The 27,408-nt window shown below is 48.8% G+C and overlaps 1 protein-coding gene across 3 annotated transcripts in view; it reads left to right on the forward strand.

Moving 5' to 3' along the window:
* Positions 1-458: 458 nt before the first annotated feature.
* Positions 459-27,408, forward strand: part of SLC9A1 (solute carrier family 9 member A1) — a 71,817-nt gene continuing 44,867 nt past the window's right edge. The window contains exons 1-2 of one of the 3 annotated variants that reach the window (XM_063657919.1): positions 459-657; positions 12,182-12,232. In XM_063657919.1, the coding sequence (XP_063513989.1) occupies positions 636-657; positions 12,182-12,232 (73 nt within the window). In that variant the 5' untranslated portion in view covers positions 459-635. Of the gene's footprint in view, positions 658-12,181; positions 13,598-27,408 lie in introns of those variants that run through there. The other 2 variants (XM_063657908.1, XM_063657913.1) reach the window with 2 other exon arrangements.

Genomic DNA, 27,408 nt, shown 5'->3' on the forward strand with positions numbered 1-27,408 from the left:
CGCGTGCCTATAATCCTGGCTACTCGGGAGGCTGAGGCAGGAGAATCGCTTGAACCCGGGAGGTGGAGGTTGCAGTGAGCCAAGATCAAGCCACTGCACTCCAACCTAGGTGACAGAGCGAGACTCCGTCTCAAAAAAAAAAAAAAAAAATAGACTGGTCAGGGAATGCCTCACTGAGAGACATTTGTGCAAAGATAGCAAGGAAGTGAAGGAGGAAACCATGTAGCTATCTGGGGGAAGCGGTAAGCTCAAAGGCTCTGATAGGGGTAAACCTGGAGTATTTAAGGAATAAATAGCAAGGAAGCCAGGGTGGCTAATGCGGAGAGAAGAGGGAAGAGGAAGGAATAAAGGAGAGGAGGCCAGAGAGAGAGGTGGGAGTAGACTGGGTGGGGCTTTGTAGGTCATAATAAGGACCCCGAGGCGGGGGTCTGACAGGGGATGACACCATCTGACTTAGGGTTTTGAAGGGATCCTTCTGGCTGCTTTGTTGAAACAATAATCTGGGCGGGGAAAATGGCACTGCTTGGACCAGAGTGGGCAATGGAGGTGGTCAGAAATGGATGGATTCTGGATATATTTTGAAGATTGAATTGACACTATTTGTGGAGGATTGATATGACAGAAAGGAGCCAAGGATGACTCAAGTTTTGGGCCAGAGTAAGTGGGAAGATGGAGAGGCTATCTCTTAGATGGGGAAGACAGTGGGAGAAGCAGGTTTGGGGAGAGGGTGGAAAGGTCTGGAGTTCAGTTTTGGACATGCTGATTTTGAGATGCCTGTTGCACGACCAGGTAAAAATGTTGAATGTTCAGTTGGATGCAGGAGTCTGGAGTTTACAGTAGGGAACTGGGCTAGAGATAGAAATCTATGAGTTGTCCTCATAGAGATGGGGCTTGAAATCATGAGAATAGATGAGGTCATCAGAGAAAAGAATGTAGATAGAGCAGTGAAAAGGCAAGAACAAAGCCCTGGGGCCCTCAGTATTTAGAGGTTGTGGCAGAGGGGGAAAAAGGAGAGAAGGAGGAGGAGTCAACAAGGGGAAATTGAGAAGGAACAGCCAATGAAGTGGAAGGGAAGCCAGAAGGTCGCAGGGTCTCATAAGCTATCTGAAGAAAGTGTTTTCAGATGGGGCAAGTGATTATCTATGTTGAAGTCTGCTGATGGGGAAAGAAAGATGAGGATCGAGAAATGACCATGTGATTGAACAACATGGAGGGTCACTGGCAACATTGACAAGGGCAGCTATTTATTTATGTATGTATTTATTTATTTATTGAGACAGAGTCTCGCTCTGTCACCCAGGCTGGAGTGCAGTGGCACGATCTTGGTTCACTGCAACCTCCGCCTCCCGGGTTCAAGCGATTCTCATGCCTCAGCCTCCAGAGTAGCTGGGATTACAGGTGCCTGCCACCATGTCCAGCTAATTTTTGTATTTTTAGTAGAGACGGGGTTTCACCATGTTGGCCAGGCTGGTCTCGAACTCCTGACTTCAGGTGATCCGCCCATCTTAGCCTTCCAAAGTGCTGGGATTACAGGCACGAGCCACTGCACCTGGCCTATTTTACTTATTTTTATTTATACATATATATGTGTGTATATATATATGTGTGTATATATATGTGTATATATGTGTATATATGTGTATATGTGTGTATATACACATATATATGTGTATATACGTATACACATATATATACGTGTGTATATACGTATACACATATATATACGTGTGTATATACGTATACACATATATATACGTGTGTATATACGTATACACATATATATACGTGTGTATATACGTATACACATATATATACGTGTGTATATACGTATACACATATATATACGTGTGTATATACGTATACACATATATACACGTATATATATACACATATATATGTGTGTATATATATACTTTTTTTTTTTTTTTTTTTTTTTTAGAGATAGGAGTCCCCTATTTGCCTAGGCTGGTCTCAAACTCCTGGGCTCAAGCGATCCTCCCACCTCAGTGTCCCAAAATGCTGGGATTACCGGCATGAGCCACTGCACCTGGCCAAGAGCAGATTAGGGACAGCATATGAGAGGACAAGCCCACGGATCAGTTGGAGACAATGGGAGAGAAAAACAATGCAGGCAATGTAGACAACTCTCTTAAGCATTTGGCAGCGCTGGGAGTGGGTGCGGGATGCAGAGATGTGTGTTAAAGTGTTAAAATAACACATTATACTTATGATAGACATTGCCTGGGGCAGCAGGAAGGGAGAAAAGTGTCACCGATAGTTTAAAAGACTTTAAAATTTGATAAAAATTTTACAGATATCTGTAAAACACATCAAAAACGTACACACACACACACACATAGGGGAGTTTTTTGTTTGTTTTTCGTTTTTTTTTTTTTTTTTGAGATGGAGTCTCACTCTGACACTCAGGCTGGAGTGCAGTGGTACGATCTCAGCTCACTGCAACCTCCACCTCCCAGGTTCAAGCAATTCTCATGTCTCAGCCTCCCAAGTAGCTGGGACTACAGGCAAGCACCACCACGCCCAGCTAATTTTTGTATTTTTAGTAGAGATGGAGTTTCAGCATGTTGGCCAGGCTGGTCTTGAACTCCTGACCTCAGGTGATCTGTCTGCCTCGGCCTCCCAAAGTGCTGGGATTACAGGCGTGAGCCACAGCACCTGGCCAGTTTTTTAGGAGACAGAGTCCTGCTATGTTGCCTAAGCTGGAGTGCAGTGGCATGATCATAGCTCACTGTAACCTTGAACTTCTGGGCTCTAAGTGATCCTCCCACCTCAGCTTCCCAAGTAGTAGAGACTACAGGTGCATACTGCCATGCCTGGCTAATTTTGAAATTATTTTGCCAGGCACAGTAGCTCATGCCTGTAATCTCAGCACTTTGGGAGGCTGAGGCAGGAGGATTGCTTGAGTGCAGGAGCTTAAGATCAGCCTGGGCAACATAGCAAGACCTCATCTCTACTAAAAATAAAAATAAGAAAATTAGCTGGGCATGGTGGCATGCACCTGTAGTCTTAGTTACTCAGGAAGCTGAGGTGGGAGGATGGCTGGAGTCTAGGAGTTTGAAGCTACAGTGAGCTATAATCACACCACCACACTCTAGCCTGGCAACAGAGTGAGACCTTCTCAAAACACCACCACCACCACCAACAACAACAAATAAATAAATACATAAATTATTTTGTAGACACAGATTCTCCCTATGTTGCCTAGACTGGTCTTGAACTCCTGACCTCAAGTGATCCTCCCACCTCAGCCTTCTAAGGTGCTGGGATTACTGGAGTGAGCTACTGTGTCTGGCCAAAATATACATATATTATTGAAAGTAAATATAACAAACTGTTACAGCTGATAATTCTGAATTTGGATGTTTGCTATATTACCTTTATACTTTTAAATTTCCTTATAAATAATTAGGGGAAAAAAAAGGTTTGCGGGCCAAATTGTGTGCAGGACTTTGAGTGCCATGCTGGGATGGGGTATGTGCCTGTCTAAACAGGGGATGACCATGCTCAGACAGCTCTTCCTGAAAGCTGTGTAGGCTGAGGGTGGTGGCTCATGCCTGTAATCCCAGCACTCTGGGAGGCCGAGATGGGTGGATCACCTGAGGTCAGAAGTTCAAGACCAGCCTGACCAACATGGTGAAAGCCCATCTCTACTAAAAATACAAAAAAATTAGCTGGGCGTGGTGGCCGGTGCTTGTTGTAATCCCAGCTACGCAGGAGGCTGAGACAGGAGAATCCCTTGAACCCAAGAGGCGGAAGTTGCAGTGAGCCGAGATTGCGCCACTGCAGCTGGGAGACAAGAGCAAAACTCCGTCTCAAAAAAAAAAAAAAGTCAATCCTGGACCCGTTCCCTCAGATCTGCTAAATCCTAACTTTTCTAGTACAGACACACACACACACACACACACACACACACACACACACACACACACAGGATTCTGACAGTGTAGAATGGGGGCAAGTTTAGTGGAAGATGGTGGGTGGAGTTGATGGAGGTGCCTGTGGGACATCCAGTCAGTGAACATTAGGGTGTCAAGGTTGCCGATGGGTGTTTATCAAATCCATTATTGATTTTCCTCCAGCAGAAAGCACAGGGAGTTGCACATAGTAGGAACTCACGAAATGTTTATTGTAAAATTATGAACTTAGCTTAAAGGCAATTTGCTGGATCCTAAATTCCAACTCCTTACCAACCTCCGAACTCTCTTCTAGTTACCCAGCATGTACGTGCTTTTTCATGGTAGCTATCAGCCTGGAGAACTGGGAAAAGCCTGGACTTCAGAGTTAGGCAGACCTGCATCCAAACCTGGCTCCTCTTCTTCCCAGCTCTATGGCCTCAGACAAGCAATTCTCCTCTGGGAGTCTTGGTTTTCTCATGTGCAAATAATGCATTCTGTGATTCATTCACTCAGCAAATATTTATTGAGTACCAATATGCACTGGGCATTGTTCTACATGGTGGAGAAACAGTGATGGATGAGATAGATGTGGTCCCTGCCCTAGCTGACCTCACATCCTGAAGGGAGAAAAATGCAGTAAAAAAAAAAAAAAAGGTAATAGGCCAGGCGCGGTGGCTCACACCTGTAATCCTGGCACTTTGGGAGGCAGAGGCAGGCAGATCACGAGGTCAGGAGTTCGAGACCAGCCTGACCAACATGGTGAAACCCTGTCTCTACTAAAAATACAAAAATTAGGCCGGGTGCAGTGGCTCATGCCTGTAATCCCAGCACTTTGGGAGGCCGAGGCAGGTGGATTGCCTGAGGTCAGGAGTTCGAGACCAACCTGGCCATGGTGAAACCCGTCTCTACTAAAAATAAAAAAAAATTAGCTGGGCATGGTGGCGGGTGCCTGTAATCCCAGCTACTAGGGAGGCTGAGGTGGGAGAATCACTTGAACCCAGGAGGCGGAGGTTGCAGTGAGCCAAGATTGCGCCATTGCACTCCAGCCTGGGCAACAAGAGCAAAACTCTGTCTCAAAAAAAACAAAATTAGCTGGGCGTGGTGGCACGCGCCTGTAATCCCAGCTACTCAGGAGGCTGAAGCAGGAGAATTGCTTGAACCCAACAGGCGGAGGTTGCAGTGAGCCGAGATCATGCCATTGCACTCCAGCCTGGGTGACAGAAAAAGACTCTGTCTCAAAAAAAAAAAAAAAAAAAAAAAAAAGACTAAAAGTAACAAATAGGAGAATTATACTGTATGTGAGAAAGTGAAACGTGCTATACAAAAAAGAAAAAAGGAGCAGGGGAAGGGGCTGGGTGGTAGTGGTGGTGGCCAGGCAGGGGAAGTGTCACTATTACATAGGATTATAAAGTAGTAGGCCATGTCAGGAAGCGAGATTCGCAGAAAGGCTTGAAGGAGGTCAGGTAACCAGCCATGTGGATATCTGGGAAAGAGTGTTCCAGGCAGAAGGAATAGCGAGTGCAAAGACCCTGGGGCAGAAGTGTGTCTGCCAGCGTTTGAGAAATAGAAGAAGGCAGTGGTGAAGTGAGTGCCGGGGAGACTGGAAGAAGGCTTTGCTGGGCTGTGACGTTATGACAAAAGAAGGAGCGGCTGAGTACAATGGCTTACCCCTGTAATCCCAACACTTTGGGAGGCCAAGGCAAGAGAATCAATCAAGACCAGGGGTTTGAGACCAGTCTGGACAATATAGTAAGACCCTATCCCTACCAAAAATATTTTTAAAAATTAGTCAGGTGTGGTGGCATGTGCCTGTAGTCCAAGCTGCTCGAGAGGGTGAGGCTGGAGGATTTGCCTGTAGTCCAAGCTGCTCGGGAGGGTGAGGCTGGAGGATTGGTTGAGCCCAGGGGTTTGAGGTTGCAGTGAGCTATGATTGCACCATTGCACTCTAGCCTAGGTGACAGCAAGACTCTGTCTCAAAAAAAAAAAAAAAAAAAAGAAGGAAATGAACCCAGTCACTGAGTGCTGACTGTGTACCAGGAACTATGCTTGACATACATTGGCCTTTTCATCCTTACAATAAACCTTACAAAGCAAGTAATGTGACTCCACCCACCTTTCACATACATGAACACACCGAGAGACAGAAACAAGGTGTGACTTGCTCATAATGCGCAGCTAATAGGGGCTGAGCAGATTCTTTCCTAGGGCCATGCATTATGTGCCATAAAACTCCAAGCACTTTCAGTGAAAGGATTCAAGGAGGGGATTGGGGAGCAGACATGGCTTAAGCAGGGGGAGATGCCACCCAGGGCCCAGGCTTCCTGAGGCTGTCCTGGATCTGCAGGGGAAGGGTCTGCAGAGACCTGGCCTCTCTGAATCGAAAGCAGTGTGGGCCTGGAATGGTTAAAAAATGAGGACTTGGCTGGGTGTGGTGGCTCATGTCTGTAATCCCAGCACTTTTGGAGGCCGAGGCAGGTGGATCACCTGAGGTCAAGAGTTCGAGACCAGCCTGGCCAACATGGTGAAACCCTGTCTCTGCAAAAAATACAAAAAATTAGCCGGGCATGGTGGCAGGCGCGCCTGTAATCCGAGCTACTCAGGAGGCTGAGGCAGCAGAATCGCTTGAACCCAGGAGGCAGAGGTTGTAGTGAGCTGAGATCGCGCCATTGCACCGCAGCCTGGGCAACAAGAGTGAAACTCCATCTTAAAAAAAAAACAAAAAACAAAAAACAAAAAATGACTTGCTCAAACATGGTTACAAATATTGCTATGTATTTTAACTAATTTTTTTTTTCTTTTTTGAGACGGAGTCTTGCTCTGTTGCCCAGGCTGGAGTGCAGTGGGGCGATCTCTGCTCACTGCAAGCTCCGCCTCCCGGGTTCACGCCATTCTCCTGCCTCAGCCTCCCGAGTAGCTGGGACTACAGGCACCTGCCACCACGCCCAGCTAATTTTTTGTATTTTTGGTAGAGACGGGGTTTCACCGTGTTAGCCAGGATGGTCTCGATTTCCTGACCTCGTGATCCGCCCACCTCAGTCTCCCAAAGTGCTGGGATTACAGGCGTGAGCCACCGCGCCCGGCCTTGACTGATTATTTTTAAGAAGACAAGGCTTTTAAGGCCGAGGCGGGCGGATCACGAGGTCAGGAGATTGAGACCATCCTGGCTAACACGGTGAAACCCCGTCTCTACTAAAAATACAAAAAATTAGCCGGGCGTGGTGGCGGGCGCCTGTAGTCCCAGCTACTCGGGAGGCTGAGGCAGGAGAATGGCGTGAACCTGGGAGGCAGAGCTTGCAGTGAGCTGAGATTGTGCCACTGCACTACAGCCGGGGCGACAGAGCCAGACTCCATCTCAAAAAAAAAAAAAAAAAAAAGAAGAAGAAGAAGAAGATAAGGTTTTAACATACAATACACATCAATGTGATTTATTTACAAATATTAAATTCATAGCATGCTGCAGGTGGTCTGATGGTGGGACCCATCTCACGGATGTGAGGGTCTGTTTTCCAGCCTGTCAATTTTCTCTGTGACTGAAGGCATAACTTCATGTGGTTCCCAACATCAAAAGTCTACTCTTGAGGTCCTCAGTGCATGTAAATAAATAGAATGATGGTAAATATATGTGGTACTTGCTGGGGGCAGTGGTAATACATTGGCTAATATCTTCATGAGAGCCCCATGAGGTTGACACTATTGTTGTCCCCCCTTAACGGAGGAAGAAGCTGCAGAACAGGCACTGATTTGCCCAGGGTCTCATGACTAGTGAGCGGTGGTGCCGGAGCACTGAAAGGAGACAATGTGGCTACCCATGTTCGGCAGTCCCAGCATTTAACTATTCATTATTCTACACTGCCTGCCCAGGCTGGGCCTTGGCCATCGGCTCTCTCATGTGGTTTCTCCCAAGGCCTGTTTCCTGATATTGTCCTGTTGTTATAACCTTCTCTAGGCCGTGGAGGATCTCAGGGCTGGCATTTCCTGGTTGTCCTGGGATCTACCACATCCCAGACTGGCACCCAAAGACTCACTGAGGCCTGAGTGAGGGAGAGTTAGAGAGTGGGGAGCACACCAGTGAACGTTGCCTTCAAGACTGGAAAGAACAGTAGGTCTTGGGCTTCTGGCCCCAGGGCACCTGTGGAAAGTCACTCCACCAGCCCATCCTTTCCCTCTTTTCTTCTTTTTACATTGAACCTGTGATGTTTTAAAAAGGTGCTGGACTTAGGTGTTAGAAACCTGACTTAAGTCCTGGATCTGCTTCTTTTTTTTAATTTTAATTTAATTTTATTGGCTCACTGCAACCTCTGCCTCCCAGGTTCAAGCGATTCTCCTGCCTCAACCTCCTGAGTAGCTGGAATTACAGGTGCCCGCCACCACGCCCAGCTAATTTTTGTATTTTCAGTAGAGATGGGGTTTCACCATGTTGCCCAGGCTGGTCTTGAACCTCTGACTTCAAATGATCTGCCCGGCTCGGCCTCCCAAAGTGCTGGGATTACAGGTGTAAACCACTGTGCCAGGCATGGATCTGCATCTTAATAGATGTGTGACCTTGGGCAAATAGCTTTATGTCTCTGGGCCTTGTCTGTTCACCTGTAAAATGGGAATGAGAATAATAGCTACTCTTTGGCCAGGTGTGGTGACTCACACCTGTAATCCTAGCACTTTGGGAGGCCAAGGCAGGTGGATTACCTGAAGTCAGGAGATCCTGACCAGCCTGGTCAACGTGGTGAAACCCTGTCTCTACTAAAAATACAAAAATTAGCTGAGTGTGGTGGCAGGTGCTTGTAATCCCAGGTACTTGGGAGGCTGAGGCAGGAGAATCACTTGAACCTGGGAGGTGGAGATTGCAAGTGAGCCAAGATCGCCACTGCACTCCAGCCTGGGCGACAAGAGCGAAACTCTGTCTCAAAAAAAAAAGAATAATAATAGGTACTGTTTTTTCTGAGACAGGGTCTCACTCTGTCACCCAGGCTGGAGTGCAGTGTCGTGATCTCGGCTCACTGCAACCTCTGCCTCCCGGGTTCAAGTGATTCTCGTGCCTCAGCATCCCAAGTAGCTGGGACTACAGGCACGTGCCACCACACCCAGCTAATTTTTGCATTTTTAGTAGAGACAGGGTTTCGCTGTGTTGGCCAGGCTGGTCACAAACTCTTGACCTCAGGTGATCCACCTGCCTCGGCCTCCCAAAGTGCTGGGATTACAGGCATGAGCCACTGCACCCAGCCTAGCATTTGGATTATTGATAAACCTGGGGCACTTTGTTGTGAACTCTAAAGGGCTGAACAATTGTGAGGCATTATTGTTATTATTCTGATCCTTGCTCTAAACGCTCTTTGGTTACTTTCGTTATAGCTGATGTTCTCCTTCCATCTGCTCCCAGATGACACAAGTCCCCTGCCCTTCTCTGTCATTTCCCAGGTGGCTGGAATTTGTGCCTGGAGAATGTGAGGTACAGAGAACTCAGTTTAGGCATGGGATTATAAAAAAAGAGAGAGAGAACTCGGTTTAATGTTGCCACCTTCAGTTACTATCGTATCACTTTATTAATTAATTAATTTTTATATTTATTTATTTATTTTGAGACAGAGTCTCCCTCTGTCACCCAGGGTGGAGTACAGTGGCACAATCTCAGCTCACTGCAACCTCCGTTTCCTGGGTTCAGGGGATTCTCCCACCTCAGCCTCCCAAGTAGCTGGGACTATAGGCGTGCGCCACCACGCCCAGCCAATTTTTGTATTTTTTGGTAGAGACAGGGTTTTGCCATGTTAGCCAGGCTGGTCTTGAACTCCTGACCTCAAGTGATCTGCCTGCCTCAGCCTCCCACAGTGCCGGAATTACAGGCATGAACCACTGTGCCTGGCCTAATTAATTTTTAGAGATGGGTCTCACTATGTTTCCCAGGCTGGAGTGCAGTGGCTATTTCACAAGCACAATCATAGTGCATTACAGCCTCAAATTCCTGGGTTCAAGTGATTCTTCTGCCCCAGCCTCCCAAGTAGCTGGGACTACAGGTGCATGCCACTGCACCTGGATATTATTATTTTATTTTACTTATTTTTTTTAGAGACAGGGTCTCCCTGCATTGCCTAGGTTGGTCTTAAACTCCTGGCCTCAACTGATACTCCCATCTCAGGCTCCTGAGTTGCGGGGATTACAGGCATGAGCCACTGCTGCTAGCTTATTATTATTTTAATATATTTTTCTGTGGAAGGATAGCATACCTAGAAAAAAGTGCGCACATCTTGAGTCTTCAATGAGTTATCACGAAACAACTACGTCGCTGTAACCTTTGTAGCTATCGCCCAGTAAATAGAACATTACCAGCATTCTAGAAGCCCTCATTATGTCCACTTTATGCCACCTCCCAATTCCTACCACCTCCTTCCTCCCTCTGGCTTATCTCTGTGTTGCCAGAGCCCAGCACAAAGCCCTGTCAAGAGGCCCAGTAAACATTTGTTAAACTAAATTGAACCTCAAGTACTTGTGATGTGACCTTGAGCTAGACACTTTGACTGTTTTGGCCTTAATGTACTCTTCTGCAAAACAGGGACAGCATTTCAGTGATTTCTATACCTCCCAACCCTAGTTGTATATCAGAGCCTTTGAAAAAAATACTTGGGCACTACCCTGAAGTAATTGAATCTAAATCTCTAACGGTGGGACCCCGGAAATGGTATTTTACAAAAGATGATGATGATGATGATTACTATTATTGACAGGGTCTCCCTTTGTTGCCCAGGCTAGAGTGCTGTGGTGTGATCATAGTTCACTGTAGTCTCACACTCCTAGGTTCAAATGATATTCCTGCCTCAGCTTCCCAAGCGGCTAGGACTACCAAGCCCAGCTAATTTTATCAGACATTGGTATTTATTTTTATTTTTTTTTGAGACAGAGTCTCGCTCTGTCGCCCAAGCTGGAGTACAGTGGTGCAATCTTGACTCACTGCAACCTCCGCCCCCTGGGTTCAAGCGATTCTCCTGCCTCAGCCTTCTGAGTAGCTGGGATTACAGGCACACGCCACCATGCCCGGCTAATTTTTCTATTTTTAGAAGAGACAGGGTTTCACCAGATTGGTCAGGCTGGTCTCGAACTCCTGATCTCGTTATCTGCCTGCCTCAGCCTCCCAAAGTGCTGGGATTACAGGCGTGAGCCACCACGCCCGGCCAAAACATGGTATTTTAAAAAAGCTTTCCAGTGATTCCATTGTACAGCCATGATCCCTTGAACCTCACCAATTTCAACCAAACTATAGGTTCAAATTTAAGTTCCACTACTTAAAGCATGCCACTGTTGTGGGTTGAATTGTGTCCCCACAAAAGAAGTTGAAGTCCTAATGCCCAGTGCCTATGAAGATGGACTAATTAGGATGGAGTCTTTGAAGATGATCAGGTTAAGATGAGGTAATTAGGTTGGATTTCTAATCCAATGACTGGTGTCCTTATAAAAACGGGAAATCTGGCTGGGGGTTGTGGCTCACCCCTGTAATCCCAGCACTTTGGGATGCCATGGCGGGTGGATCACCTGAGGTCAGGAGTTCGAGACCAGCCTGACCAACATGGTGAAACCCCATCTCTACTAAAAATACAAAAATCAGCTGGACATGGTGGTGGGTGCCAGTAATCCCAGCTACTGTGGAGGCTGAGGCAGGAGAATCGCTTGAATCCAGGAGGCAGAGGTTGCAGTGAGCCGAGATGGTGCTACCGCACTCCAGCCTGGGCAACAAGAGCCAGATTCTATCTCAAAAAAAAAAAAAAAAAAAAAAAAGTGTGGGCGGGGAATCTGGACGCAGAGACAGAGACACCAGGAGAACTCCATGGAATACCAGATAGTCCCAACAAACCACTGGAAGGTAGGAGAAAGGCATGGGACAGATTCTCCCTCATAGCTCTCAGCTGAAACCAACCCTGCCAACACCTAGATCCGACCTCCAGCCTCCAGAACTGTGAGACAATCAATTTCTGTTGTTGCAGCCACCCAGTTTGTGATACTTTGTTACGGCAGCCCTAGTAAGCAATACAACTACTTACATAGTAGCCAGGGGACTCTCTTCACCTGTTTCCTCATCTGTAAAAGTGGAATTGTAATAATGTGCCAGGGTGCATTCCAAATAGTTTACACGGATTGTCTCAGTCATTACATCATCCCTCTGACATAGTCACTATTACTGTCTCTACTTAACAGATGAGAAAGTTGTGAAACAGAAAGGTTAAGTAACTTGCTCAAGGTCACACGGTAACTAAATACATAAACTAATAATACATTCTTCACAGGATTATTGGAAAGCCCTTATGAGACTGCAGATGTGGACGTGAAATCGCTTTGTAAGTAGTCGGCATTTTACTCGCGTTAGTGAGGTTCTCCGTATATTCAGGACTTTTTTTTTTGTCATCTCTGACTCTCCTTCCTCTTCCTACGCGATACTTCCTTCCCTCGGCGACAGGGGCCGCTGCGCTGGGCGGGTGCCGACGGTCTCTCTAGCCCGCCGCACCGGCTGCTCGCTGGTGCCTATAAGTGACAGCGCCGGGCTCAGCTAGGCTTCAGTTCGCTGCCGCCGGGGCCGGGGCTAGGGTTAGTTCTGGAGCTGGACGAGAAGGAGCTGCAGCTGGGCCGGGGCGGAGCGCCGCGCCGCGCCGGGGCCGCAAGGAGGGGCGTGTTGCTGCTGGCCCACCGCGAGCCGCCCCCAGCCCGCGCCGAGGCGCCTTCCCGCCAGGCCGCCTGCCTTCCGCCTCTTTCCATTTCCCCGGAATCTCAGCCCGGCGCGCCTGGACCCCTGCCCCTCTCTGGGTGGAGAAGCTCCCGGCCGCTGCCCGGTTTCACTCCTTCTCAGCCTGGGCTCCCAGCCCCCTCTCTCCTTTTCCTGGACTGGGTCTCACCCCCTTCGGTCCCCTTCCTTTAGCTCAGGCTCCCTACCGCTTCCTTTAGCCCACAGCCCAGAGTCTCAGCTCCTCAGTCACTTTCCTCAGCCAAAGGTCCCAGCCTTCCCTATTCCTTTCCCTTGCACGGGTCCAGCCTATCCTGCCCCTTCCTCTATCCCTAGGGCTCAGTTTCCCACATCCCTCCTCCCCCTTCCCAGGCCCGGAGTTCCAGACCTTTTGGTCTCCTTCCGTGGTCCTTCCTGGGTCCTTGCCCCCTTTCCCCACTTTGGAGTTCCAGATTGCAAACCCAGCCTCCCTCCACCCCCAGAAAATTGCTTCCATGGAAATGCCTCTCTAAAACATGAACTTTTCCTAGAGACTACGCCAGTCTCTCTTCCCACTTGCTGACCCCTTGCTACCTATGTGCCCGGTTTTACTCTCACTTGGGTAAGGTCGAGGCCGGCTCTGGGAGCAGCACCATGGTTCTGCGGTCTGGCATCTGTGGCCTCTCTCCACCTCGGATCTTCCCTTCCTTGCTCGTGGTGGTCGCTTTGGTGGGGCTGCTGCCTGTTCTCAGGAGCCATGGCCTCCAGCTCAGCCCAACTGCCAGCACCATTCGAAGCTCAGAGCCACCACGAGAACGCTCGATTGGGGATGTCACCACCGCTCCACCGGAGGTCACCCCAGAGAGCCGCCCTGTTAATCATTCCGTCACTGATCATGGCATGAAGCCGCGCAAGGCCTTTCCAGTCCTGGGCATCGACTACACGCACGTGCGCACCCCCTTCGAGATCTCCCTCTGGATCCTTCTGGCCTGCCTCATGAAGATAGGTAAGTCCCGTTTGCTCCGATGCTGCGGCCGCCACCAGACTGGTGAGCTTCTTGCCTCATCTCGCACCATTTGAGGCTGTCCAGGAGTAAGGATCTGAACTACCCCCATAAGGTAGGCAGTCTCCATCCTGCCACCTTGGTCCTTCTCAGGCTCCAGTTCTGTGGCTTGTGATCTGTGATCTGAGGCTTCCCAAGATTGGAGCCAGCACTGTGCACAGAAGAGAGCAGGATTAGAGAATGGGATGCTTCTGATCCTAGGTCCCTTCAGTAAGGCTTCCACGACTGGCAAGTCTCCTCTGGCTGGGCCAGACCCCCAGGGGAGCCAGGCACCCCGCTGTGTGTGAGACAGAAAGGAGTGTCTTCTGGCCAGTGGCACATTCTGCTCTGTCAACAGCAACCAGGGCAATTTATGACAGACTTCACTGGAGCCTGTTCCAGGATGGAGTATATTTCTACTTGGCCTGCTTGAGGAGTTTAAGCATAGTGGAGACCTGGGCGCAGGAAACTTACAAGTGTGGTGGAACACAGGGGATCCCCATATTCCCACCTTTCCTTCATCTCCAGAATGTTATCTGTCAGCTTTGCTTGTCCAGGCTAGTTAGGAGCCCCTGAGTCAATTTCCGGCCCAGGAATGCCATACTTTATAGAATCTGTGGGACAAGGGGCCCTGGAAATTTCTGAAGTCTGTTTTGGAAGTGGAGGGAGAGTAGAGGAGGTTGAGGCCTTGGCCTGACCCCAGCTCACCCCCAGGTCGCTGCCTGGCTGTGTCTCAGGGTGCTGTCTGGCCTGCTGCTCAATCAAGTAGGTGAGGTACATGGGGGGGCCTAAGGATGTTCAGGCCTGAAGAGACTTTGAAACCTTCTTTTGGGGAGAAGGAAACAGACAAGTTATTCGCTCTCAGAGTATTGGTCTCCCTGCTAGGCCTGAGCACTTGTGTTCTGCTGAGTGATTGGGGGAGCTTACTGGAGCCTACATTGCCCAGAAGTCCCTGGAAGTGGTGTTCAGGGGGGCTTTGACAGCTGCCTTTGCATTTTCAGCTTGCCCCCAGCTGGCTGTGGAAGGCATGAGGTCCTGGGACTCTGCTGTCCCCTCTGCCTGAGATTTGGGTTTGGGGATTTGGCAGGAAACCTTCCAGCTCTCCCAAGGACGTGCAGGAGCTGAGCGGTGCTGCCGGGCTGGTGTGAGGCAGGCTCTGGGACATGCTGCGGGAGGGAAGTGGTGCCTCTAATTTGATAGATCCAGGAGCTGGGTTCCTGGTGCAGGGCTCTTGTGCCAAGCTGGTCACAGTAGCAGAGCCTTACATGGAACTAAGCCATCAGCACCTATACCCTGATGGCAGTTAGCTTCCTGGAGAGAAATCAAGGACTGGACAAGGGGAACTATGTGTACTGATTCCGACATAAATGCCTGACCTTGAATAGCTGAGGCCTTTTTCTGCAGGTCTCCCTCACCTGTGAAATGGGTAAGACTCTCAATTTGACCATACCAATTGAGTCATGAAATGTTGTCTGATTTGCTGTAAGAAGCTGAAGTGACAGTGATGTCATTTGACTGTGTGAGACCAGGAGGAGACCTCACAAGTGCAATCTATAAATTGCCTCCTGTCCCCGATCCCCTCATCTGCCCACCACACCTGGCATATATTAGGGCATTCAGGGCTGGCAGACACACTTTGAGTCTCAGTGGCTGCTGGTGGGACAACAGCATGACTGCAGAGACCCCACTCTAGGCAGTCAGAAGTTTGTCCCTGCAGGCCTGGTATCTCTAGTGCTAATGAGGTCAGCTTGGCCTGGCCTGCTTTGTCACCACCCAAGTGCTGTGCCCGGGACCCTGGGCAGCTGGAGAGCAGAGATGGTGCCATGGCAACAATATCAGTCTAGAAGTCAGGAAAACCTGGCTTCTCTTCCCACCTCCCTCTGTCCTTGGACCAGTCACGCCTCCCTACCCATCAGTTGATCTTCGTGGTCTCTTCCAGGCGTGATATTTCTGTCATTCCACTGACTCTGGAAACTCTGGCAAGTCACTCAGCCTTGGACCTCAGTTTTCCCATTGTAAAATGATGAGGCTGGACGTGGTCTCCTTTCCAAAAGTCTGTTTCTGCCTTGGAAAGGCATTTTTCTGCCTCTGAAAACAGGAGTTCTAGCATCTGGCCATGAGTGGAGAGAAAGGTGGTCTAAAGATCTGAAGAGTCCCTGTTCAGGCCTCAAAAATGAAAGCCCATTTTTCCCAGCTTCACCTTTGCACTGTGGAATTCAGCTACCACTCTGCCACTTAGCAGCATCTCTGAACCTCAGTTTCCTCATGTATAAAAGGGGAACTAAGCTGGGCGTAGTGGCTCACGCCTGTAATCCCAGCACTGGTAGGCTGAGGCAGGGTGGATCGCCTGAAGTCAGGAGTTTTGAGACCAGCCTGGCCAACATGGTGAAACCCCGTCTCTACTAAAAATACAAAAAATTAGCTGGGTGTGGTGGCGGCTGCCTGTAATCCCAGCTACTCCGGAGGCCGAGGCAGGAGGATCGCTTGAACCCAGGAGGCGGAGGTTGCAGTGAGCCAAGATTGCGCCATTGCACTCCAGCCTGGGCAACAAGAGTGAAATTCCGTCTCAAAATAAATAAATAAATAAATAAATAAAAATAAAAATGGGAACTAATAGTATCCAGTTATAGTGCTATTAATGTGATTATTACATAAATTAATGCACATAAAACTGAGTTTGTATACACAGGAAGTGTTCAATGAGTGACAGCTGCCCCTGTTAATATTTTAACCACCTACAGCAAATGCATCCCTACCTCAGCCTCCTACAACCTTCCTCTGAGCTGAAGGATTACAAATCTCTCAAACCTAGGCTGCCACCGATGTCCTTCCTTAAGGTATCAGGGTTTCCATGTGTCCCATACTGTTCACTTGAGCTGGTCGTGGCGGGAGGGAAGATGGCACCAGCTGCCTTGTGGGGATAAGGGTGGGGGGCTGAGGCCATGCTCCCTCTGCACTCTCAGATACCCAAGAGCCTGGGAGCTGATTGTGGGGTCTTGCCTATTCTCTCAACACCCCAGCGTGGGTAGGAGTTCCGTTGGAGCCCTCATTCTGTCATCTATGGCAGCTGCTTCCCTTGCAGGTTACCCCTCCTATAAGAATAGAAAGTGCTTTGCAGTTCTCCTTCCTACCCTAACCATGGAGCAGAGCCTCAGGTAGACTCTTGCAGAGACTGGGGTGGGAGGAGCAGGGTGGGAGCTGAAGTTCTAGAATAGTTGCTTCTGGGTTCTAGTCTACCTCTGACTCAGTGGGTGACATTAGGTAAGTCACCTTCCCTCTCTGGAACTTTTTTCTCTCCCCAGCAGTCAGGAATTCTTGCTTGTCCTTGGTGGGGAGGGGCCAGTCGTGTGAAGAGGATTTAGGCTATTGGGAAAACTGTGGGAATGACTCCAAGCCTTAGGAGTTAGGTGCATTCCCCACCCCACATTGTGCTGTGGACCCTGCATGAACTCTGCTTTGTTCCAAGTTCACCTGACTCCCAGGCTAGTACTTGTTCCAGAGGAGAGCCTCACTGTAACTCAGCTCACCACTGGCATCTCCTGCAATTGTTTACCCATGTTCCTGACCCAGAATGCCTGGCAGAGGCCGGGGAGCCCATAAAGCAGGTATTCATCTTGTCTCCTGACCAGGGACACAAAAGCCTTCTTTTGTCCCTTTACATCTTATAGCTTTTTTTGGTTTTGGTCTTTGCAAGGCGAATCCTGCCATCTCCTCTGTAGATTAAGTCTGTGAATAGGGGAGATGGGGTCACTGCCTACTTCACATGCATGGATATCAGACCCAGCAACTGGTTTCCTATAAAAATGACACTAGAAGGTGCCTCTCTCACTTCTCAAAAGAGAAGAACAAATCGCTTAAAGGTCACCTTGAAACTGTCTCAAGAAGCCCAGATAGGACTCTGTAAAAAGGAAGTGATGACCTTTTTCTCTTTGGGAAAATAGCAGACTGACTGCAGAACAGTGGGAGGGCGGTCAGCTGGGGACTGGGAGGAAGGCTTCAGGTAGGACATGTGTCTCTAGGCGTGCCAAGGCACTTAGAGGGCTTAGTTGGTCAGATTGCCCAGACTTCATTCAGCTGAGCACCCACGAAGTTTGCCTTTCCTCTCCTTCCAAGCCAGCCCCATGGCGTCCAGCCCTGGTATAAAGGAAAGACGTAGTGAGAAGCCCTGGGTTCTGCTCCTGACGCTGCCTCTCGGTACCTGTGTGACCATGAACCTTGAGGTTCATGCACCTCATTCTCTGAACCTGACTTGCCTCATCCTTAAGACCAACGTAGAGGCTGAACGTGGGCATGCCTGGTAGAGTGTCCAGCTCACTGTAGTAACTTTCAGGGCTGTGCAGATTCTTCCCCTTTTGGGAGGTCTTCCCAGCCCACAGCAGTCACTTTCTCTTTCTCTCCCAAACCCTTTTCCCTTATTGTTTATCCATAACATTGGCATTAGGCCTTGCCTGCCCTGTAACATCTCCTGTGTTGAACGGGTGTGTGTGTTTTAATAATAGTTGCCACTTGGTATCTACAGAGTAGTGTCAGGCACTTTATAAAAGCAATCTTATTTAATCTCTACTCAAATCACATGAGATAAAAGCTGTCTCTGTTTTGCAGATGAGGAAATGGCTCAGAGAGGTTATCTTCAGTGATGTCGAATTGCTATTTATTGTCTGTTTGAGTCTTGGCATAGCCTCCTAGAGGGGTGCAGCTGCATCTCCTGCCTCTGGCATTCCCGCAGCAGATGCACACAGCCCTGCACTGAGAAGCGCCCAGCTCACTGCACCTGCACTCAGGAATTGTAGGACTCCCTCTAGGAGTTGGGCACATGTTGTTGGTGGGAGCCCTGTCCCTGCCTTGAGAAAGCTGTAGGTGTTCTGTGTCCAGCTGTGCACCTGTCCTTTGTTTTTGTGAGTCTTCTTGGATGCACCTGAATCCTGCATTCAGGTGGGGCCTATCCCTTGTTCTCTGCTAGCGACCCTGCCTGCTCTGTCTCTGCCGGTGCCCTCTCAGCCATCAGACCAGAGCTTGCTTCTTCCCTGCTTGGGCAGGGAAGTGCCAGGTAAAGGGTGGTCTCCTTTAGCCACGAGGGGTGGCTGACCTTACGACCTCCCGCCTCTGAGCAGAAAGGTGACAGGCTGCTTTTGGTTACCCTCAGGGCCCAGCAGAGTCCCCTGAGAGGCAGCCTCTATTGGGAGCAGGTGGCACAACTTTGTTTAGCTCTACAAGGCAGGAGGAGTTTAATAGTACTTCTCATTAGCACTGAAATTTGTTTCCAAAGCACTTGCGTGTACAATATTTAATTTAGATCTTCTCAGTGGTCCTGTGGGTTAGAATAGCATGTGGTATTGATGTGTTCATTTTACATCTAAGGAAATCGAGCCTTCGGTTGTGACCTGCCTGAGGTCACTTAACAAGCCTGGGACTAATCACTCAAGGCCAAACTCTCTCCTGCCAGGCCAACATGCTGGGTTCTTGTTGGATCAAGGGGGATGAGAGATTTAAAGGGGCTTTGAGGAGAGTCAATGACCAGACACATCCACATTGGTAACCTGGATTGTTGTCAGGAGGGACACCTGTTCCTCCTGTAGGAAGGAAGGGCTAAAGGGTCTGGGTGGTCTGGAGCCTTGACAGCTTTGGCTCAGCTCCAAGTTCTTTTCTACAACTTGAACATACCTGTATTTGCATGAAGGAGGATGAGGGCCAGAGTCGCACTGGGGACTGTCATTCTCATAGCCCTTATCTGTGGAGCAGCAAATCTTTGAAATGGAAGACTTGTCCTCTCCCCCAAAATGTTGCATGCCCTCTGGGAGAGAAAAGGAGAGGCAGAGAAATGATTACAATGGAAAACATGCAGGATGGGGTGAAAGGTCAAGATACCTGAGATCTAGTCTCAGCTCTCTGTTGCCCAGCTGTGTGACTTTAGGCAAGGTATAACCTCTCTGAGCCCCTGTTTTCTTTTTTCTTTTTTTCTGATACAAGAGTTTTGCTCTTGTTGCCCAGGCTGGAGTGCAATAGTGCAATCTCAGCTCACTGCAACCTCTGCCTCTCGGGTTCAAGTGATTCTCCTGCCTCAGCTTCCTGAGTAGTGGGGATTACAGGCACGTGCCACCACACCTGGCTAATTTTGTAGTTTTAGTAGGGATGGGGTTTTGCCATGTTGGTCAGGCTCGTCTTGAACTCCTGACCTTAGCTGATCCGCCCACCTTGGCCTCCCAAAGTGCTGGGATTACAGGCGTGAGCCACCGCTCCAGGCCTGAGCCCCTGTTTTCTAATTGATAATATAGATACTTAATTTTTCATTTTGTTTTGTTTTGTTTTTTTAGAGATGGGGGATGGAGGTCTTCCAATGTTGTTGTCCAGGCTGGTTTTGAATCCCTGGCCTCAAATGACCCTCCTGCCTCAGTCTCCTGAGTAGCTGGGATTACAGGCATGAGCCATCACGCCTGACTCCCTATTATTTTATTTTTATTTATTTTTTTGAGATGGAGTCTCTGTCGCCCAGGCTGGAGTGCAGTGAGGCGATCTCGGCTCACAGCAACCTCCGCCTCTGGGTTCAAGTGATTCTCCTGCCTCAGCCTCCTAAGTAGCTGGGACTACAGGCATGCGTCACCACCCCCAGCTAATTTTTGTATTTTTTTCTTTTCTTTTTTTTTTTTTTTTTTTTTTTTTGAGACAGAGTCTCACTCTTTTGCACAGGCTGGAGTGCAGAGGCACAATCTCAGCTCACTGCAACCTCCGCCTCCTGGGTTCAAGTGATTCTCCTGCCTCAGCCTCCCGAGTAGCTGGGATTACAGGCACCAACCATCGTGCCTGGCTAATTTTTTGTATTTTTTTTTTTTTAGTAGAGCCAGGGTTTCACCACGTTGGCCAGGCCGGTCTCAAACTCCTGACCTCAGGTGATCTGCCTGCCTCAGCCTCCCAAAGTCCTGATATTACAGGCATGAGCCACCGCGCCCGGCCTAATTTTTGTATTTTTAGTAGAGATGGGTTTTCACCATGTTGGCCAGGCTGATCTTGAACTCCTGACCTCAGGCGATCTGCCGGTCCCGGCCCCCCAAAGTGCTGGGATTACAGGCATGAGCCACTGCACCCGGCCAGTAATTGGTGATATATTTGTTAAATACTTTGTTAATTATATTAGCTGCCACTTATTAATTTCTTATTTTATTTATTTTTGAGACAGGATTTCGCTCTGTCTCCCAGGCTGGAGTGCAGTGGCGCAAAGACGGCTCACTGCAGCTTCAGCCTCCCAGGCTCAGGCAATCCCCCCACCTCAGCCTCCTGAGTAGCTGGGACCACAGGCACAGGCCACCACATCCGGCTAAGCTGCCACTTATTCATATCTAGTTTAGAGGTTGTGAAAGGTACTTGCACAGCTAGAAAACATTGGGGTTTAAGCCCAGATTTGTCTGACTTCAGAGCCTGTGTTCTTTTCATCCTCGTGCCCTGATTCCAAGGGCCTTTTCAGTTTAGAAATTTAATTTTTCCCATAATCATTTTGAATTGGGGGAGATTTAAAGACTTTAGTATTTTGAGCCTTGGCTGCTTTCTGTGGATCACTTCTTGGGTTTGGGGAAAAAGCTGACCCACTCCAAGTCTCACTGTGAAGCAAATAACCTTTCTCGGAGGTGGCAGCATGCAGAAAAATACAGGAGTGATGGGGAACTGGAGCTGGGGGCCTGAGGCTCTCTCTGGGAGTGCCAGCCCATACACAGCCTCCTTTCCTCCTCACCGCCTCTCCCAACTGCCCCCTTGCCTCCTGAGGCAGGGAGAGAAGGCTCGCTCAGCACACCCAGGACCTGGGTTATTCCTGAGTCATCCATCGCCTGTGTGGGCCTCATTTTGCAGCACTCGCTCCCCCTGCAAATGTCTGAGTCAGACATGTCTCCCCAAGGTTGTCTGCACACACTGCACTGGGCCAAACTGTCTCTTTAGATGCTGATAAACATCAACTGATACTTTAAAGCAGCCCGTGATTATATGTTGGTATTTTAATCTTATGGCCTAATCTAATTTTAACTGAACTAAGTTTTGGGTTGGGCCTGGATTAGTGGGCTGCCCGCCTTCCCTGGGATCATGCTGACTTCATTTTCTTCCCCCTAAAGCTCATCTAACATACAGAGCCGGTTTTGGGGTCTATTAGGCCAGACCTGAGCCCTGAGTTTTTATACTACTTGCCAAGAATCCAGAGTTCCCCCAAATTACCGCAGCAAATTCTTTCGTGAAAAGATACGTCCTTAAGCAGTTCTGAGATTCAGGGTGAAAAGCTCTGTTCCTTCCCAGGCCCCCTTCCCTGTCCCTTGGGAAGTACTTACCCCTAAGCCCAGACTGGCCTTTCCACAGTGCTGAGCCTGTTTGAGACCAGGCCACAGAAGGCAGAGGAGTGATATCACAGCTGTGTGTTAGAGCCCACAAGTTCACTAAACCAATAAATAGCTAACACTTGCATAGCATTTGCTGTATGCCAAGTGAAGCTGGAAGAGGCTGTGTCTTTGCATCAGTCAGCCAGGACCAAGAGCAGCTCGCTAAGATCCTGGGTGGAAGAGGCAGGTCAGCTGAAATCAGCTAGCAGGTATTTAGCATATGGCCCTCAAGGAACAAAAGAAGAGTAAACCCAGGCCCTGCTCTTTAGGAGCTTCCAGCCTGCCAGGGCTGGGCGGACTCCTGGCAGAGGGAAAGTGCAGAGGGAGCAAGCAGTCCCTGAGGACTGGGGTGTTTAGAGAAAGCCTCTCAAAGGAGGTAGAACATGAGTCTGAGTCTTGAAGGATGGAAAGGAATTATATAAGCAGGCTATACTTAGTACCAATTTCTATAAGAATGTAAGCCTCTTGAAGACAGGGCCTTTGTTTGTTCACTTTCTTTTTTTTTTCCTTTTTTTTGAGATGGAGTCTTGCTCTTTGCCCGGATTGGAGTGCCAGAGTGCAGTGGTGAGATCTCAGCTCACTGCAACTTCTGCCTCCTAGGTTCAAGCAATTCTCCTGCCTCAGCCTCCAGAGTAGCTGCAGGTTCAAGCAATTCTCCTGCCTCAGCCTCCAGAGTAGCTGGGATTACAGGCTCACATCACCACGCCCAGCTAATTTTTTGTGCCTCCAGAGTAGCTGGGATTACAGGCTCACATCACCACGCCCAGCTAATTTTTTGTGTTTTTAGTAGAGACGGGGTTTTGCTATGTTGGCCAGTCTGATCTAGAACTCCTGACCTCAGGTGATCCACTCACCTTGGCCTCCCAAAATGCTGAGATTACAGGCGTGAGCCACCATGCCTGGCCTGTTCACTTTCTTATCTGTGCCTGGCACAGAGTAAGGGCTCCATAAATATTTGGAGAAGGAATACATGAATGAATACGTGATTGACTTCAGTGTAAAGATAGGATCCCTGCAAAGCTCTGGGGCAGACAAGAAACCAGTTTGACTGCTCAGAGAGGAGGGAGAGCAAAGGTTGCAGAGGCTCCTTGGCACCAGACTGCCAAGCCAGGGAGTTTAACTGAGCTCGCTGGGAGTGACACTCACAGAATGATGCCTTAGGCGCCAGCCAGTGTTTAAGTGGTGCTGCCGTGGCCACCTCCCTCGGCTTGGCTCTAATGGAGGGTCTGCAAGGGCATCCTCTCTGGGCCGGGTGGGGTCTCTCTGGGAAGATCTGGATCTGTTTGGTCTGCCCTTAATTTGGGTAAGTAAAAGTAAGATACCAGAGCTTCCTTGGGGAGCTCCCGAGAGCCCTAATTGAATTAAGCTTTTCCTGGGAAGATTCCTCAAGCCGTAAACTGCACTGTGACTGTGAATTAATGAGACCAGTGGCTTTAAACCATACAAGAAGGAAATCTTGTTAATTTATAGTTGTACCTGGACAGGTTTACTTATGGCTTCTCTTTGCTTTAATGTGTGTTGGGAATGGGTGGGGTGGGCCAGAATCTCCTTTCTATGGCAGATTTATTTTTATAATATGAATAAATAAAACATGTCAATGGTAAAAACAAAACAAAAATAAAACCCAACAGTACAGAGGGTATTGAGGTGAAAGGGAAAAGTCCCCCTCATTACTTCTCTGACCACCCCCCACTGTCATACATTCCAGAGGTTACCACTGTTAACTGTCTTGTCCATCTTTTTTAGAAATTCTCCATGCATATATTATGTGAGTGTGTGTGCATGCAAGGCAAATTTAGTTTTCATAAAGCCATTGCATAAAGGAAAAGAGCTCTAGGCTGGTAAGTGGGGACCTGGGTCCTAGTCCTAGCTCGCCTCTTTCCTGCATATTGACCTTTGCTAAGCTATGTTTGCCTTCCTGGGCCTTAGTTTCCCTATCTGTCGATTTCATCTTGAAGGGCTCTCTGGGGCTGTCCTGTGGGAAAGGCGGTCATTCCAGGGAAGCCTCTGTTCTGTTGAGGCCCAAGCAGACTGTGAGGCCCTCAGATGGGGAATTCCACAGCTCTATCCTTTGGGAGTGGGCCAGTGCTGTCATTGAGCCCTGGCTTCAAAGCACAGAATTCAGTACAAGTACAGATCACGGTCATCTCTAAGTCCAGCTGAGGGTTACAAGGTTGAAGAAATGAGCCCACAGGGAGTCAGCTTTCTTGCTGGGGAAGTGAGACAACATACAAGGGAGAACGCACAGGTTGGAAATTGTATGGTTCAGGCTGGATGCTTGGGGGAATCAGAGGAGAAGAGGAGAGATGAGGGAAGCTTCTTGTAGGAGGCGGCCTTGAGAGGTGGGCCAGGGGCAGAAGAGGAACATCATTCAGGAGGGGTTGCTAAGGGATTCTGATTTAGGTGAGAGGATGGACTGGATGATCTGTCGTTCTAGGATCTAGGTTTCTAAGATTGTTTCTGAGTCCATGATAAAGTTTGTGGAGCTCCCAAAATAGTCTGCAGACAGTTGTATATATGTGATTTTATCAAGGGAGAAGGCCCATAATAGACTCAGATTTTTTTTTTTTTTTTTTTTTTTTTTTTTTACACAGTTGATTGTCAGTGTGTAAGCCACAGATTCTGAAGGTTAAGAGCTTCTGCCTTTTGTGTGGTGGGAACTTGAAGAAGGGAAAAGGACTAACTGGTCTGGGATGAATCCTTGGAGGAAATGGTACTTAATTCTGGGATGAGTGGGATTTGCCTGTGGGACTGCAGCATACCTTCCAGGCAAGGAGAAGGACCCCAGAGTGAGTAAGCTGTGTCCTGAGAGAAGGGAAGGGGAAATGAGTCCTTAAAGTAGAGAAAAACTTTTCTAGGTTGGAAATCAAAGCAGATGCAACATGCTCCGCCTACACTGTGCAGCAGGGAAGGTACTGGCTTCTTTATGCCCTCTGGGTCTGCTGGGTTGCCATGGTAAGCCCAGCTCACACACAGTAGGTGACTCAGGCCACCTGCCCATTTCCCTAAAGCAGCTAGGGCCCAGGCACACCTCTGAGGCTCTGCTAGTGGGGAAGCAGCCACCTTTGAGGCAGCAGATGCAAGAGAAAGCCTCTGAAGGTGGACAGGCTTTGAGGATGCAGCTAGGAAGCTGTGACTGGCCTCTGCTGTTTCCTGGACTGAAGGTCCCTGTTCTCTGTTCTCACTCTGCTTCTGGGAGTGAAAGTATAGAATATTCTAATTCTAGAATGTTAGAGATGGAAAAATCCTTATCATAGCTTATAACCCCCAGGCCCAAAGGGAAATGGAGATGTTTTGATCAAGTTCTCTGTTTTTCCAGCTGAGGCCCAGAGAGGATTGGCCCCAGGCCACACGTGAATTAATGGCAGAGGCAGTCTTCTTCCCTGCCCTGTTAACTAACTCAGGAGTCCCTAGGCAGTAAGACCTGGACAGTGGACCAAGAGGAGGGGCTGTGGTTTTTGGCTTGGATATTGGTAGCATTGGCAAATCTCAGTTCTTCCAGTGGGCCCTTTAAGCCTAAAGAAGGGCAGCTTCCTCCTGGGGTATCTATTAGGGAGCTGTCCTTGGCAGAGAAACCATTGGTCCTTACACTGGTCCTTACAGGGGAGCCAAGTACAGGTCTTGGGACCTCTGAGACAGCCCAGAGGCTTCTGCCTTCACCCGTTGAATCCCTCAGGTCGTGTAGTCCATCACAAGCCAATGTTGAGCTTGGGTGCTGTGCTTTTTATAGCATCTTTGCCATCAAGCCAGGGAATAAGATCTTATCTCCCCGGTGGCCGGGACCACAGGAATCTGGATGCTGTACCAGGTAGGCGTTATGCCAGCATGAGGCGGGGCCAACTCACCTAACTGGGCAAAGCCTAAGACTCAGGTTACAGCAAGATGGGGGAGGGGGAGCAGGCACCCTACCCCACCTGCTTCCCTGACTGAGCACTGCTTGCCTGGCTGGTGGAAGGTGCAGAGATGCATGAGAACTGCTTCTTTTACCAAGCTCAACGACTTGTTTGAGAAATGCGGTACAGATGCAGAACAGTCAGACAGTAGAAAGGGGGTGTGATTTGAAGTTCAGATGGAATTCTATGGGAGTTTAGAGGTGGGAGAGAGAACTTCGTACCTGGGAAGATCCCAGTAGGCTGTGCAAGTGATCGCTGAGCTAGGCCTTGAAGTATATGTAGGATTTAGATGAGATACTCGAATGAAATCTCACTGGGCACAGCCAGAAGCTTCTACTTGGGGCAGAACCTCTGGATTGCAGAAGAATGTCCCAGAGCAGTTCCCTTTGGAAACATGCCCACAGGCATGGTGGTTAGGAAAACAAGCTTTGCAGCTTGACAGACCTGGGTTCAAATCTCAGCTCTACTACTTTGTAGCACCGTGACCATGGGCAAGTCACTTACCCTGTTTTAAAAAATTTTTTTTAAATTTTTTATTTTGAGATGGAGATTCTCTCTGTCACCCAGACTGGAGTACAGTGGCACAATCTTGGCTCACTGCAACCTCTGCCTCCCTGCTTCAAACGATTCTCCTACCTCCCGAGTAGCTGGGATTACAGGCTTGTGCCACCACACCTGGCTAAATTTTGTATTTTTAGTAGAGACGGGGTTTCGTCATGTTGGCCAGGCTGGTTTTGAACTCCTGACCTCAAGTGATCCCCCCACCTTGTCCTCCCAAAGTGCTGGGATTACAGGCGTGAGCTGCCGTGCCTGGCCTGTGGAGGTGACCCACCTGGTGTCATATAGCCTGACTGTGGCACAGCTGAAGCCGGACTCCAGGACTTCCCCTTCCAAGTCCTGTGTCATTTCTCCTACATAACATTTATGTTATGTTACCCCACCTAGCTGGAGTAGCAAGACTGATCGCCTGAAACATTTAATGAGCAAAGCGTGATTTTGTATGACAACTTGATGTGTAGCTATAAAAGCACTCAATTTTGCAGAACAGATGATGGTTTTAAAAATAGTCCCAGCTATGATGAGTGCTAGGTGAGTGATGCCAGTATTAAGGGGAGAAGGTGTGCCCTTTTTAAGCTACATCACCCTGTCTGAGCCTCAGTTTCCCCAGTCTAAAGGGGGGTGATGTCTGTAAAGCCCTGAGCACATTCTAAGTGCTCAGTAATGGGAGTTGCTACTATTCCTGGAGCCTTAAAGGAAGAGGTGAGGGTGGGGTCAAGCACTGGAGGATGGTTTTAGGTGTATGGACTGGAGGGCATTGGGGTGAGCTGAGTACTGAGGTTAGGGGTGCAAATGAGACCATGAGCTGAATTGTCTGAGCTTGTTCTTTAGTTGGGAGGTGGGGAGACACATGTTCAGCAAACAGATTCTTCATGCTGATAAATACTGTACTGAAGATGGAAAGATGGATAAATATAATCTCAGCCTCAAGGGAGAGGCTGGCATGTAAACAGGCACTTGTGATGTGCTGTGA

The sequence above is a fragment of the Pongo pygmaeus genome, chromosome 1 (genome assembly GCF_028885625.2).
Source record: "Pongo pygmaeus isolate AG05252 chromosome 1, NHGRI_mPonPyg2-v2.0_pri, whole genome shotgun sequence".
NCBI classification, from domain to species: domain Eukaryota; kingdom Metazoa; phylum Chordata; class Mammalia; order Primates; family Hominidae; genus Pongo; species Pongo pygmaeus.